This window comes from Dendropsophus ebraccatus, chromosome 5 (genome assembly GCF_027789765.1).
Source record: "Dendropsophus ebraccatus isolate aDenEbr1 chromosome 5, aDenEbr1.pat, whole genome shotgun sequence".
Classification (NCBI taxonomy): Eukaryota; Metazoa; Chordata; class Amphibia; order Anura; family Hylidae; genus Dendropsophus; species Dendropsophus ebraccatus.
In genome coordinates this window covers 118,394,727-118,411,456 of record NC_091458.1, presented here as the reverse complement: position 1 = coordinate 118,411,456, position 16,730 = coordinate 118,394,727, and the positions used below count along the sequence as shown (strand labels likewise).

Here is a 16,730-nt window from a genome sequence, read left to right as displayed (position 1 = left end):
AGTAGGCCAAGTATGTTTAGTGTAAGTACTTAATAAAATTTACATTTTAATAGACTTTTCATTTGTTTCTATGCTAAGTTATCTGTGAAAATGAATTAGTGATTACACATTTGTTATGTAATAAATAATCTATAATGTGTGAGGCTCACCCCTCTATAGGACCGAGGTCAGTGGTTTATCACCCTTTACCTCTAGGGATAAGCATAAAAAGGGAAAAATATAATATAACCAATCTTCAAGGTTCTATTATGAAGTGGAAAAAATAGAGTAGGTCATACATGAAGTTAAAAAAAAAATATATAAATGATACTTTATATAATAAAAATCATAATGTCGCCACAGAGCCCTTGTGGATAGACAAAATGACAACAATAAATGATACTACAATATAATATGGATAAAAATACAACAAAAATAGATTATATACAGAGTGTGTTGGTTTGCACTTCGAGTCTCTGTTCCCTCCAGAGGTATAATGCCCCCTGCTGTGCCCCCCACATATAGTAATAATTGTCCCCTGTTGTGCCCCTATATATAGTAATAATGCCCCCTGCTGTGCCCCCATATAGTAATAATGCCCCCTGCTGTGCCCTCATATAGTAATAATGCCCCTGCTGTGCCTCCATATAGTAATAATGCTTTCTGCTGTGCCTCCATATAGTAATAATGTCCCCTGCTGTGCCCCCATATGGTAATAATGTCCCCTGCTGTGCCCCCATATGGTAATAATGTCCCCTGCTGCTCCATTGCTTCCAGCTGATATACATTAATTTAACAAAGCACAATAGCACAGTATACCACACTACTGAGTCCAGATAAATTGGTATATATCAATGGAGAGTGGTCCAGATTACAGAGTTACAGATAAGGAGACAGGAACAGCCTGCAAGGGGCTGCGACCTCTGCGACCGCTGTATCTACGCCACTGATATAGGCCGTCCAGGTGGACCACCTATATTATAATTAGCTGTGCTGTCCTATCAGCAGGCCAGCTGTACGAAAACAGTTTATTTACTCTTCAGGCCAAAAATAATGGCACTTTTGGCCAGATTTGACCCACGGACCAGAGTTTGAAATGCCTGGTATAGATAATGCTAAGAATTCCTAATTCGAGTCCTGTACTGGGGTTGCACCATACAAGAAGAATTACTGACTATATGAGGCCTAAAACTTAGCTTTTAATATCTCATTAAAATTTTTACAAAACAAAGAACGACCAAAAACTGATAAATGTGACAATGTTTCCCATGCAATTATGCGGGTGATGGACAATGGGACCTATATGAGATGGACACTGGGGGGGAGGGAAAGAGTGCACTCTGCACTAGATGTAAATAACCTGTTCCTGCCTTTTGGGGTGATCACCACCTTAACAGGGTGGCCCCAACCACAGTGGCGGTCCCTACCCTAAAATAAGTGCACAGGACAAAAACAATAAACACCAAGTGTCACTCTATATATCCCAACACACATAGAAAAAACCAAACCGTGTACAAACCGTGAACTATGTACAGTACTGATCAAACAATAACCTAAATATGAAAATATTAATGTTCCTACGCGTTTCCCCCCCGTCTTTTAGGTACGGGTTCATCAGGGAACCAACGGACATTGATAATTTAATACAATTCGGGATATAGACAAAATTGAATGAAAATGAATGGGCATTCATGTATAATTCCACTCCTCAATTGGTAACCTTTTATGAGTTGCCAAAGATATACAAGGGTCTATCACCCGTTAATTGCCGCCCAATAGTTTCAGGTATCAATAATTTAACACAAAATGTTGGCATCTACCTGGATCAAATCCTGAGAAACTTTGTGACTTCATTGCCCTCTTGTCTACATGATACCACTGACTTACTCCTTAAACTACAAGATATTGCCCATGATCCCAATCATTGGTTCTGCTCCATTGATGTTGAGGCCCATGTGGCCGCACATTTTCTGAAAAGTCGAAGTGTTCACCTCAAGCCACATAACAAGGTTGTTATTCAGCTTCTTGAGTTTGTCTTGACTCGTAATTATTTTGTCTTCGCTAACCGGATATACCACCAGCTCAGGGGCATGGCTATGGGCGCCCCAGTGGCGCCCACATACGCCAATCCCCTCCTGGGCTGGTGGGAGGAGACTATAGTCTTCTCTGACCTGCACCAACAGTATCACGACTCCATCATTTATTGGGGTGGCTATATTGATGATGTCATCATTCTTTGGGCAGGTACAAAATTGGAATTTACCAACCTTATCAATGACCTCAATGTTAACCAAATCGGTCTTCGTCTTACATCTGAAATCCAAAAAGATAGTCTCTGCTTTATTGATGTATTATTAGTGTATATAGGAAGCCAACGGCAGGCAATAGCCTTCTTCGCTGGGATAGCCATCACCCACTAGCCCTCAAAAGAGGTATACCCAAAAGGCAGTACCTGAGAGCTAGGAGAAACTGCTCCACAAATGAATCCTTCAGAAAAGAAGCCTCTATTTTTAGAGAACGTTTCTCCACAAAAGGTTATCCCAAATTGGTTTTGAAACAAGCATATCAAGTGGCCGCACAAAGGGACAGACGAGATCTTCTTATCCCACAAAGGAAGATAGAAGATGAAGCAAAATCACAAATAATCGGAACCTTTGACTCTTGTCATAGAGAGATCAGGGACATAATCAGCAGATTCTGGCCTATACTTACCTCTGACCCAATCATATCTAAAATGGTAGAAAGGAATCCAAGTAGTACCTATAGGAGGAGCACAAATCTGGGGGATCGGTTAGTGCATTCACACTATACACCACCCCCACAACCATCTGGGTGGCTTAATAGGAATGTACCGTCAGGCACCTTCAAATGTGGTAGGTGTAAGGCCTGTAACTACATCAATGTTACAAAAGTTCTCTCAACAAAAAGCATCACTAAAGAGTTTCACAATAGGGAATTTGCTAATTGCGGTAGTACTCATGTTATTTATTTAGCAACATATTCTTGTGGTTTATCCTATGTGGGAAAGACAAAGCATGAATTTCGTTGGCGGATTTTAGAGCACATTGGAGATATTACCCACTCCAGGGATAAACCTGTGTCTCTCCATATGCGCTCACAGCATGCCTCAACCCCCTTTGCTATTTTGTTTCAGGCTATTGAGGTGGTACAATCCCCTCCACGTAGTGGAGATGTGGATAGGGTTTTGCTACAAAAAAAGGCCAGGTAGATATACAGCCTTAAGACTGTGTCTCCCTCTGGTCTTAATGAGGCATTATCGTTTTCCTCCTTCATCTAACAGTATTTAACAGTGTTCTTTACCTCTTTTGTATGTGCCATCGTGGGTGTTTATCGGACATCCTAATTTAGCGACCATCTAGTAAAGCATCTAGCTTCAAATTTGTGACAACAATATATCATACCTATCACATTAATTACTCTACTTTAGGGGTGGAACTCCATGGTCAATTATCGACACTGTTCACAATCCCCCTCTGTGTGTTTCTCTCCCCCCCCCCCCCCCCCCAACCTTCTCTACATGACCCAGTAGTATCCCTCTTTCCATCTTCCATCTTTTCTGGTATATACAGTTTCTTTCTTTATGATGCAATTTACTATATCTGTTTAGTTATCCATAAATCTGATAAACTAGAGGACAAGTGCATATTACTCGAATATAGATGTACATCTAAGCGATAGCTACGCATGGGTCATGATGACCAAGCACTATATACGTTCCTCCATTAGGTACCACTAATGGAGTACAGAGAGTGCTTCTCTATGTGGAAGTAGCCAAGTCCTGTATCTCTATCGCATTCTCTGTTGTCTATACAGCAAAGATGCGATCACGTGATGACCGCCGTCACACCTAGAGGAGGAGTCCGTTGGAACGCAATTTCCACGGAGCAGAAGCGTGATGATGCGCTTTGCCGGGGACGCACATGTAATACCGGCACTAAAGTATTTAGGGTAAGAAGCTTAGCTAGTTACAGCGTCTTCCCCCGAACATCTCACCTATTGGCACCTAAGTCTGGGTGTACACCTGGGACCTACTGTGAAGGTTTACCCCTACATGTTGATTGGGCATGTCTTCCTTATGCATTGGGCTGCTTGAACAGCTGCTACCTAGATGAGTATATCTAAATCTCATACTAGCTGTGCCATTATTTATGCTAATAGGGCTTGGGGGTTTTACAAAATCTTTGTGAATAAGTATGCTGCTGCAGATTTCTTCTTTTTGCATACTGCTGCAATAGTTTATATCCTGAATGTGCTTTGTGGTGGCCTTGGGGCACATACTACCTATATGTACTCTTGACACTCTGGAGTACCGCACTGAAATAGTAGTTATCTGTGGGTTTTACCTATTTTGTGGTGCAATATTAATTTTGTCTATATCCCGAATTGTATTAAATGATCAATGTCCGTTGGTTCCCTGATGAACCCATATCTAAAAGACGGGGGAAACGAGTAGGAACATTAATATTTTAATATTTAGGTTGTTGTTTGATCAGTACCGTACATAGTTCACGGTTTGTACACGATGTGTTGGGATATATAGAGTGACACTTGGTGTTTATTGTTTTTGTCCCGTGCACTTGTTTTAGGGTAGCGACCGCCCCCGTGGTTGGGGCCACCCTGTTAAGGAGGTGATCACCTCAAAAGGCAGAGACAGGTTATTTACATCTAGTGCAGAGTGCACTTTTTCCCTCCCCCCCCCCCCCCCCCCCCAGTGTCCATCTCATTTAGGTCCCATTGTCCATCACCCGCATAATTGCATGGGAAACATTGTCACATCTATCAGTTTTTGGTCGTTCTTTGTTTTGTAAAAATTTTAATGAGATATTAAAAGCTAAGTTTTAGGCCTCATATAGTCAGTAATTCTTCTTGTATGGTTTAAATTGTCTTGACTATAGGGCTACCTTATTGGTGGTTAGCAGAAGACTCATTTACCAAATCTGTACTGTTTGTACTGTACTGGGGTTGGAAAGTCCAGACCGACCCTTGAAATGTGGCTTCAAATAGTCTAGGCTGTGTGTGTAAGATGTTGAAACACGTTTTCATGATGGTTTTATAAATTAGTATTAAAACCTTTTTTTCTTTTTTTGGGGGATTTTACAGGTGCAATTTGGGGTGAACAAAACAAAGATGTCGTCTTGCCATGTTCTTTTATCCCTGAAGGGGAGGAAGTCATTCATTGGACTACTAAGGACGGCAAAATAGTGCACTCATATTATAAATCGGCCGAACAACTACAGAAACAAGACAAAGACTATATTGGAAGGACATCACTGATTCTAAATGAAATACGTAATGGAAATGCCTCTCTGCAAATAAGGGGCTTGAAGAAAAGTGATGAAAATACATATAAATGTTACGTGTCGACAAAAGGAGAACGGACTACAGAAAATGAAATGGCTTTGAGGGTTGTAGGTAAGAAACATATGTATCTTCTATATTAGAGAATATACCTTATACATAGGCTCTAATATATGGCACCCGCTGATATATCCTTCCTGAGCTTAGTGTACACTGTAAAATGATCCTGACTCCAAAGGGCCTTTTACACAGGCTGATTATTTTATTGGCCAGGAGTGTAGCTAGAAATGCTTCTGTGGCTGATAATTGCCCCCTGCAAAAGTGGCAGTCAAGGGCGGATTAACTTTACCATAGGCCCCGGGCTATTCATTAAGCCTTGGCCCACCCAATCCACTGTAACCATGGCAAGACTAGCATAGTATTCATAGTACAGGATAGATAAAGTCAGGATGCCCTGATTTGTGCAAAATTGCAGTTATTACGCAGATATTTGTTCACAAATCATAGCAGAACTTTAGCCAGGAGACAATACACCACTATAAGTAAAAGTCCTTTTGGGTGGCCATGGGCCTCGGGCTACCGCTTGAAACGGACCTGTTATAATCCGCTACTGCAGTGATCACCCAAAGACCCGGCCGTTTGCTTTGATTATCGGTTGATGGCGACTCTGGAACAAACATTTTACTTCTCTGCCTCCTGTCAGTCTGAGCTGACAGGGGAAGCAGCTGCTATTAGCTACTCTTCCAGAACTAAAGGTCAACCCCTGAGCAGGAGTCAGGCAAAATTGTATTGTTCTTTTTCAGGACTTTAGCTCACATTGGAATAAACTGTTAGAAGGATAAATTACATCAGCTGTAAAGCTCAGAAGCTTCCTGTCTGTGTGCAGCCATCGCATCTTATAGCGCATGTGCAGGAAGTATAGCAGGAGTACGAGGGCTAGTCTGGGGGCCTGCCTTCATTCTGCTAGGCCCAGGGAGAACTGGGGTTGAGTCCAGACCCACCCTTGAAATGTGGCTTTAAATAGTCTAGGCTGTGTGTAACACATTTTCATGATGGTTCTATAAATTAGTATTAAACCCCTTTTTTTTTTTTTTTTGTATTTTAAAGATTCAGTTCTGGGTGAACAAAACAAAGATGTCATCTTGCCATGTTCTTTTCGCCCTGAGGGGGAGGAAGTCATTCATTGGACTACTAAGGACAGCAAAAATGTGCACTCATATTACAAATCGGCAGAACAACTACAGAAACAAGACAAAGACTATATTGGAAGGACATTACTGATGCTAAATGAAATACGTAATGGAAATGCCTCTCTGCAAATAAGGGGCTTGAAGAAAAGTGATGAAAATACATATAAATGTTACGTGTCGACAAAAGGAGAACGGACTACAGAAAATGAAATGGATTTGAGGGTTATAGGTAAGAAACATATTTATCCTCTATATCATTGAATATACCTTATACACAGACTGTAAGATATGGCACCATGTAATATATTCTTCCTAAGCTTAGTGTACACTGTAAAATGATCCTGACTCCAAAGGGCCTTTTACACAAGCCGATTATTGGCCAGGAGTGTCGCTAGAAACCTTTCTGGGGCCTATAATCTGACCCTAGAAAAGTGGCTGTGATCACCTACAGACCCAGGCGTTTGCCTTGATTATTGGCTGATCCCATGTTTTGACCATGCTTTAAAATTTATCTTTATCAGCTGCACATTGTCCTGTGAAAACAGCAGTTTGTGAGGCAATAAACAATAAAGGGAAACTGGCAGCACAGATATGTATATATCCATGCTGTCAGTTTCCCGATCATAAGCAGTCTATACTTACCATCAGCGCTGCTTGTGATCCAGAATCTGGTTTTCTGGTCCTCCGGCCACTGCTATAACTTTAGCCGCTGCCTTCTCCGGAATGATTGACAGCCGGAGGAGGCGGGACCTGAAGATATAACCTGTGCAAGGATTGGAGAGCCAAATACCGGATCACAAGCAGCGTGGCTGGTAAGTATAGACTGCTCATGATCTTGAAAATGGCAGCATAGATATATATACCCCCCTCCCCCCGACTCAGGGACCCAAGTGATGTCACTTGTGTTTTGGGGAGCTGGAAGGAGAGAGCCACCTCTTGTGGTCAGAGACAGAGGGGGGTTAATAGGAAAGAGGAATGTATGGACAGGACCAAAAACTCTGGAACAAACTTTTTACTTTTTAATTCAAGGATGCATTCACACATACAGGATCTGCTGCAGATTGATGAATGCATTTAGTTACATTGATATCTGCAAATCTGCAGCAGATCCTGTATCTTTGGGTCCCATTCACACACTTGTAATCCTGTCTGTAATCACGGACCTGCAACCATAGACAGGATTACAAATGAGTTTCATTAACTCTCCGCATTTGCAGGGGCCCATTGTCACATAGGCAACACGGATGCACAATAACAATCGTTTGTGTCATGGACCCTGGCCCCAAATCAGATTCATAACGCCTACAGATGTGTGTATGGGGCCATAGAAATCAATCTTATGTGTGTCTGAATTTGTGAAATGATGTGTGAAAGGTCCCATAATGTCACATGATACATCTGGATATAACCATTTTTAGGATCCAACATGCACCACATGATAGAATAATATAGTCTGGGTCTATTATAGTAAGTTTATATTATTAAGTAAGAAACCAGACACTTTCTAGAGAAAAATAAAAAGTTTATTGATGCAAATCGAATTCCTAGGTCAAAAAGATGGAAGTAAGGGGGCAAAGAGGGACAGAGGGCTCAAAAGTAGGGACTGTCCCTCCAAAAGGGGGACATTTGGGAGATATGGCTCAACCCCTGAGCAGAAGTCCGGCAAAATTGTATTGTTCTTTTTCAGGAACCTTTGCCCACATTGGCATAAACTGTTAGAAGGATAAATTACATTAGCTGTGAAGCTCAGAAGCTCCCCGCCTGTGTGCAGCCATCCTATCTCATGGCGCATGTGCAGGAAGTAAAGCAGGATTATGAGAGCTAGGCTGGGGGTCTGCCTTCATTCTGCTAGGCCCAGGAAGAACAGGGTAAAGTAGCCAGAGAGGCATGACCACAAGCTCTGACATGCCTCCTTAGTTCTTACAAATTATGATAGAAGGGTTTTTTTTAATGCAAAGAAGCAAAGGTAATTATGGTCAAAAGTTTAAATATTGCACTGTGCTTAGCTTATCAAGCACAAGTATATATAGTGAAAAGATCCCAGGTGAAACCCCCTCAAAAGACAAGGGGGCACTGCCTCCACATGGAGAAACAAAGGTTCAATCTCCGGAGGCAAAAACTGTAGAGGGCTTCACTACAGGCTTAGACAGGTTCTTAGAACAAAATAGATCAGTATGCATCAGTATAGAATCTACTCATCATCTATCCCCTTTGTCTTTGCCCGTCCCTTGGGTTGAAGTTGATCGACGTGTGTCTTTTTTTCAACCGTACTATGTAACATTATCCTTATTTTGCAGATCTTCAACACACAATAGGATATGAGTGGGGTGATGATGGTGTGCCAATTCTCACATGCTCTGTCAATGCCGCCTATTCTAAAGAAATTACTATACAGTGGTATGTGAATGAGAAAAAGCTTCGCGAAGATCATAGCAGTAAAAGCTCCTATGCTGTCCAAAATGTTTCTTACACATCTCCCTATCAATGCATTGTAGTCCATTCCATTATACAAAGCAGCTGGATCGGTAACTGGGCAATGAAGGGTAAGAATTAAACTTCATGTTGCCTAAAGAACAGATTCTGCATCTATTATATTTATAGTTGTACAGTGCAAGGAAAGCCTAGGGGGGCTTGCATCGTCACCTGAGAAGTTTGGCCAAATACCAGTGCCCACTGCAGGAGGGAGCGCCCATGAAAAAAAACTGACTGGTTGCTATGGGAAATTGGGGGGGGGGGAAGTGTTACAGCCCTCATTGCTTTAGGTACTTGGGAAAGCCATTTTGAAACTTTATAGAATAAAAGTAATTTTCTACATTTTGGAAGCACATGGAAGGGCATGTGTCTCATTGACCTAACAGTTGTTTAACTTGTTATTCACAACGGAATCGAGGTATTTTTTTTTTTTTACCGAATTAAAGTCAAGCACACGTTTGCAAGATATGACTAAAAGGGGTTATCCAGCGCTACAAAAACATGGCCAATTTCTTTCAGAGACAGCACGACTCTTGTCTCCAGTTTGGGTGGGGTTTTGCTGCTCAGTTCCATTGAAGTGAATGGAGACAAGAGTTGTGTTGTCTCTGAAAGAAAGTGACCATGTTTTTCTAGCACTGGATAACCCCTTTAAATCTTTAATAAAAGGGATACTCCAGTATAATTTGTATGTAAATAAAATTATCACCCCAAGATATATAACTTGCTAAAATAGTGTTATCACTAATAGTACTAGCTTTAGTGCACTTTTCTGTGCTTCCCCTCTGACAGGAAATGGAAAATAGAACTACAAAATTTGTATTGTCCCCGACTCCTCCCTCTCCCTTGCAACAACGCATCATCCTCTGATGTCACAGAAGGATTGGCTGGATCTTGTCTATAAGCTCTAGCCCTTAGTGATTCCTCTTCGGCTAGCCCCTCTAGCCTACATCACCATCTCTCTGAGCAGACAAGGGATGAAAAAGCAGGTGCCACAACTGCACTGATGCAATAGTCTGCAGTGAAATTAGATTTTCTGCAACAGCTTTAAGCAGGGAATTTACAGGAGTGCTGGGGGAGGGGAGTAGACAGGGTGGGAGGACTGTGATTAAGAGATGATGAAAAATAATGTATTCTGGCACCGAAACTGCTACAACAAAATAAAAAACTAGACCCCCCGCCAAGACATGCATTGTTAGTGGTTTTAGAATTATGCAAAAAGATAAGCAATGCTATAAGCTTCTGCAGCAGTACCCCTCTAAGATGTATGCTGCAGTATTGCTGGTTCACTAGGGGGTGACAGATACACTTTGAAGAGCAAACCTTTAGGCCACAATGTCATTTGACTAGAAACATTTCACTATCTCATAGACTGCAGAGATTACAAATGTTCCTGTGTATAGTAATTCCTAAACTTACCCGAATATTAACTATTTGTCTTTGTATTTTTAGAGCCTATTATGAAGAAGAATAGCAGTGTTACATGTGGATGCAGTTTTTGCAAGAGGACAAATACCAATTTCCACATCAAATGGAACTTAAGAAAAGAAACAAAAGAAGTGACAATAGCCTCAATGAACAATTCATTACTCAACATTTCTTCAGATTATCAGAATAGGATAAAGAGCTTTGATGACAGAAGTCTGAATTTAAACTATCTGAGTCCCAGTGACAATGGAGTGTACATCTGTTTGATTGAAACTGAACAGACAATGATTGAAATGACCAGAGTCAATATTAGGGTCGACAAAGGTAAGCTGGTTTTTGTTCTTAATTAAGTCACAATTATTGATTTTCTTCATGTTTTAATAACTTAAAGGGCTTTATATAATCAATTTATATTCACAACTAGAAAGTGCAGTGTCCCAGATGTGAATGTATTGTGAGAAATGAGGATAAATGCCATGTAAATAACAGTACTTGCCTAATTCACACTTCACACTATTGTCATCTATGCTGTATTGTACCTTGTATCCAAGAGATACAGTAATATCATTTTGGATAAAAAAGAAAATAAAAGGAAATGGCCTTCCTCCTTACTTCTACTTTTTTTTTTAAAGGGGTATTCCCATCTCTGCTTATATAGTTAAATGTTTTGGCAAATACAGTCATGGCCAAAAGTTTTGAGAATGACACAAATATTATATTTTCACATGATCTGCTGCCCTCTGGTTTTTATGTGTGTTTGTCAGATGTTTTTATCATATACAGAAATATAATTGCAATCATATTATGAGTAAGAAAAGCTTATATTGACAGTTAGAATGAGTTAATGCAGCAAGTCAATATTTGCAGTCTTGACCCTTCTTCTTCAGGACCTCTGCAATTCTCCCTGGCATGCTCTCAATCTACTTCTGGGCCAAATCCTGATTGATAGCAGTCCATTCTTGCCCAATCGATGCTTGCATTTTGTCAGAATTTGTTAGTTTTTGTTTGTCCACCCGTTTCTTGATGATTGTCCACAGGTTCTCAATGGGATTAAGATCTGGGGCGTTTCCAGGCCATGCACCCAAAATCTCTATATTTTCTTCCCTGAGCCATTTAGTTATCACCTTTGCTTTATGGCAAAGTGCTCCATCATGCTGGAAAAGGCATTGTTGATCGCCAAACTGCTCTTGGACGGTTGGGAGAAGTTGATCTTGGAGGACATTCTGGTACCATTCTTTATTCATGGCTGTGTTTTTAGGCAAGACTGTGAGAGAGCCGATTCCCTTGGCTGAGATGCAACCCCACACATGAATGGCTCCAGGATGCTTTACATGAGACAAGACTGGTGGTAGCGCTCACCTCGTCTTCTCCAAATAAGCTGTTTTCCAGATGTCCTAAACAATCAGAAAGGGGATTCATCAGAGAAAATGACTTTCCCCCAGTCCTCAGCAGTCCACTCCCTGTACCTTTTGCAGAATATCAGTCTGTCACTGATGATTTTTCTGGAGAGAAGTGGCTTCTTTGCTGCCCTCCTTGAGACCAGGCCTTGCTCCAAGATTCTCCGCCTCACAGTGCGTGCAGATGCACTCACACCTGCCTGCCGCCATTCCTGAGCAAGCTCTGCACTGCTGGTAGCCCAATCACGCAGCTGAAACACTTTTAAGAGACGGTCCTGGCGCTTGCTGGTCTTTCTTGGGCGCCCTGGAGCCTTTTTGGCAACAATGGAACCTCTCTCCTTGACGTTCTTGATGATGCGATAGATTGTTGACTGAGGTGCAATCTTTCTAGCTGCAATACTCTTCCTTGTTAGGCCATTTTTGTGCAGTGCAATGATGACTGCACGTGTTTCTTTAGAGATAACCATGGTTGACAGAAGAGAAACAATGATGCCAAGCACCAGTCTCCTTTTAAAGTGTCCAGTGGTGTCATTCTTACTTAATGATGACAGATTGATCTCCAGCCCTGTCCTCATCCACACCCACACCTCTGTTAATGGAGCAATCACTGAAAAGATGTTAGCTGGTCCTTTTAAGGCATGGCTGCAATAATGTTGAAATGTGTTTTGGGGGATAAATTTCATTTTCTAGGCAAATATTGACTTTGCAAGTAATTGCTGTTAAGCTGATCACTCTTTATAACATTCTGGAGTATATGCAAATTGCCATTTTTAAAAACTGAAGCAGTAGACTTTGTAAAAATTAATATTTGTATCATTCTCAACTTTTGGCCATGACTGTACATTTCATTTAGCAAGCTTGCCTCCCCCTTCCATTGTTTACAGCCCATTGTCTTGAGCTGTACAGTTTAAAGGGGTTATCCAGTGCTACAAAAACATGGCTACTTTCTTTCAGAGACAACACGACTATTGTCTCCAGTTCAGGTGCAGTTTGCAATTAAGTTGGAGACAAGAGAGGGACTGTCTCTGGAAGAAAGTGGCCATGTTTTTGTAGCGCTGGATAACCCCTTTAACTATGTTAGTTGAGACTGGACGGCTGTCATTTAACAGCCATTGTTTTTATAACAGCTGTTATTATACAAACAATGTCCGTTGTAATACAATAACTGCTGTCATTTGAAGTTACATGATGCCGCCCAATTAAACTAAAACTTGGCACAGCTGAAATTTTTTCTTTAACAGATAAGCTTACAGTACAATAATTACACTGTTTATATTTATGATTCATAGAGTTTTTAACCATTTATCTAAAAATGCTAATTTGATTTACAGAACCACGTAGGAGAGCAGTGCCTATCTGCCTATCAATTATTTTGGTGGTCCTCTTTGGTTCTATTGCAATGTGCAAGTGTAAAAAGAAAAGCGATTCAAACGAGTAGCCAAATGAAGGATATTTGCACTTATCGGAGTAAAATGAAGACCATAAGTATCATTAGTATGTGTACTGCTTGTGGACAACACTGTTGCCAGCAGTGCACTTAAAAAAATGAAAATGAGAACACTATCTTCTTAAGAATGTCACATGGTATATTTGCTGTGGGAAATATCCATTGTATTTACAGCAGCATGGAAGTGGCTAAAATAAAAAAAAAAAAAAAAAAAAGTCATCCATATGCTGCATAAGAAAAAAATCACAGAAAATCTGTGTGGAAGATGAGAGGGAAGGAGGTATTACAGCCCCTCAGAAGAGCTGAAGCTTAGGAAAGCCTCTGACACTTCTCACTGGAGAACAAATATCCTTTTTCCCACATGCATGCAAACGCATGTGTCTGAAACTGATTACACCAGACTGAGTCAATTTCTTTTCTCGCCTGTTTTCTATATGAAATTTAGTTCTATAAAATCAGCCGTCTCACTTACTGGAAAATTGCAGCCAAGGCGCCATTACTAAGCGCATTTGGTCTTTATTAACAGCAAAAAAAAAAAAAAAAAAAATCAAATGCAGGAAAGGATGTCAGTTGTCCTCCTGCTCTGCACAGATTGGCCCTGTGGCCATGCACACCCCTGAACATTGCTGCAGCTAAGGGACCATTTACACAGAAAGATTATCTGCCAAAGATTTGAAGCCAAAGCCAGAAATGGATTTGAAAAGAGGAGAAATCTAAGGCTTTCCTTTATGACCTGATCTCTGTTTAGTCTGTTTCTGGCTTTGGCTTCAAATCTTTGGCAGATAATCTTTCTGTGTAAATGGACCCTTAGTAAACTAACCGATCTAAGGGCCTGCCTACCAGGAAATGTTGAAGCATAAGGCTAGGTTCACACTGCGTTTTCAGCATCTGTTTAACGGATCCGTTTTTTTTTAACATCCAGAAAAATAGGGTCAGCAACGTTTTTTGGTCCTTTTTGGTCCGCCCAAAAAAACGGATCCGTTTTTTTTTATAATGGAAGTCAATGGAAAAACGGATGCACACAAATGAATCTGTTTTTTGCAATCCGTTTTTCATGTGTTTTTTGCAAAAAAACGGATGCGTTAAGCGGATGCTGAAAATGCAGTGTGAACCTAGCCTAAGCAGAAAAATGGGGCTGTTGTAGATGTAATATCTCCGCCCAATGGGGCTGCTGTAGCAGAAATCTCCGCCCACTAGTTGCTGATTGGCAGTTATCTATCCATACTGTATATAGGCAGTCTACTGTCAATCAGCAGCTGGAAGCGAATGAAGAGGTGTGACAAGAATCCTATTCTCCTGCATTATACATTGTTCTGTTCAGTCTTTCTGTCACTAGTTTATGCTGCCCACATTTAAAGCGGTTTAACCCTAGTGACAGATTACTTTTAAGACAGGTTTTTGGTCTTGTGCTGGTTGAAAAAAGACTAAACGCAGGAAGTCCCGGCCAGTACAGAGAGTCACGGCTCAATGCGTTCATCTATCACATGACTGCCTTCTCTGTGAGTGCAAATAAACTGGACTTTCTGCGCTTGGTCTTTTTTTTCAACCAGCAAAAGACCAAAAAGCTGCCTTCCGGAAACTGAACCTGGATGTCAAGTAAGTATAGCTTTGTTTTAAAGCATGATAAGTAAAAATTAGATAACTTAAATTGCAAATGTGCTTTTATATCACATCCCCTTTTGATTTACATTTCAAATGTTATATTTGCTGTTTTTTTTTAAATACATATAATATTTAATGACCGGTATACTATAAGATTCTGCTTTTTGTCCATAGCAACAAATTAGAGTTCAGAGTAATATGAGAAATGAACTTGTTGCTATAAGACAACCTGATAAATCTCCCCCATAGTTCATATGGGCTAAACGTGTACATAAATTGCAAAAAAAAATCTTAAATTTATAACAAAACTATGATGCATAATGTTAATGGATGGCAATTAGAATAATGAAATATATAATGAGACAATGTTCGAGCAATCTCTTAGCATGTACAGCACTGTATAATGTATGACACTTATCACTCATAGGCTATGTTCCCACAACAATTTTTCAATTTGTCTGTTTTTGCAAAGAAAATATGATGTCTATCATTTTGCTGTTTGGCTGCCCATCAGTGCAATGTACATCAGTACATTATTCTGCTTTAGGCGGACTGATTGGCCTTTGGGTGTGTCTTGAATTGAAAAGTCCAGTAAAGACTGTAAAAGGATGGTGAAAAAATGTGTGAACAACTAATAAAAAATAACGTCCGTTGTTTACAAAAGAGGTCCCAAAAGAATTGTCATGATCATTGTTTTAACTAGAGATGAGCGAACCTGCTAAGGTTTGGGTTCGTATGAACCTAAACTCTTGGCTTCTGATTCCCGCTGTCTGCCCGCTCCGTGGAGAGCGTGGATACAACCTTGAGGACCGCCTGGAAAAATGGGATACAGCCATAGCTATAGGCTGTATCCCAGTTTTCTAGGCGGTTCTCAGGCTGTATCCACCCTCTCCACGGAGCGGGCAGACAGCGGGAATCAGAAGCCGAGGGTTCAGGTTCATATGAACCCGAACCTCGGCAGGTTCACTCTTCTCTAGTTTTGACGTCCTCACAGACAATGTCAGTTATTTAACCCCTTAAAGGTATCCAGCGCTACAAAGACATGGCCACTTTCCCCCTACTGTTGTCTCCAGTTTGGGTGGGGTTTTAAAACTCAGTTCTAATGAAGTAAACCGCACCTGAACTGGAGACAACAGTAGGGGGAAAAGTGGTCATGTTTTTGTAGCGCTGGAAGGATACATGCCATACCCATACGGCATGTGTCTGCTCCTAGGATTCAGAGAGGGGTCATGCTTTCTAATTAAAGCGAATGTACCCTCAGTAGCTACATCATTAGTCATTGTACAGCTACATTTCTGAAATGATGAAAATTAAGTTTGAGTATTGGAATGCTGCAACACTAAATGTAAAAAAACAACAACAAAAAAGCGTATTTTCCGGCGTATAAGACGACCCTGCGGTTAGGCAGAAGTTAACTGCAGCTAAACTAAAATAACAAACAAACGGTTAACTCACCTGGGGCAGGCAGTGGGACATACACTGCCTGCGCCAGGGATCCTGAAGCTCTCCCAAGCAGCCGAGCGTCTCATGAGAGAAGCTTGGCTGGCAGGAGAGTTTTAGGAAAATGACCGGGGTCTCGGGTACTTCCGGAGCCTTTATCATTCTCCCGAAGCTCACCCAGGAATCTCAGAGTGCAGAGGTAATCTCTAATGGTGTGTTTACACAGAGGTTTATCTGACAAATTTTTGAAGCCAAAGCCAAGAATGGCTTTGAGAAGAGGATTTGTTCTCAGTCTTTCCTTTATGACCTGTTGCTTGTTTACAGTCTGTTCCTGGCTTTGGCTTCAGTAATCTCTCAGATAAATCTCTCTGTCTAAACACACCATAAGTTGTAATGTCTGCTGTTCAACCCTTTGTGTGCTGCAGCATGTAAGTGAAGCAGAGCTGCACCAAAGAAAGG

The 16,730-nt window shown here is 41.0% G+C and overlaps 1 protein-coding gene across 1 annotated transcript in view; it reads left to right on the top strand.

Annotated features, from left to right (window-relative positions):
- Positions 1–13,684, top strand: part of HHLA2 (HHLA2 member of B7 family) — a 32,286-nt gene extending 18,602 nt beyond the window's left edge. The window contains exons 3-7 of the mRNA XM_069971103.1: positions 5,101–5,412; positions 6,406–6,717; positions 8,786–9,031; positions 10,410–10,709; positions 13,114–13,684. Coding sequence (XP_069827204.1) covers positions 5,101–5,412; positions 6,406–6,717; positions 8,786–9,031; positions 10,410–10,709; positions 13,114–13,220 — 1,277 coding nt within the window. The 3' untranslated portion in view covers positions 13,221–13,684. The remainder of the gene's footprint in view (positions 1–5,100; positions 5,413–6,405; positions 6,718–8,785; positions 9,032–10,409; positions 10,710–13,113) is intronic.
- The last annotated feature ends 3,046 nt before the right edge of the window (positions 13,685–16,730 follow it).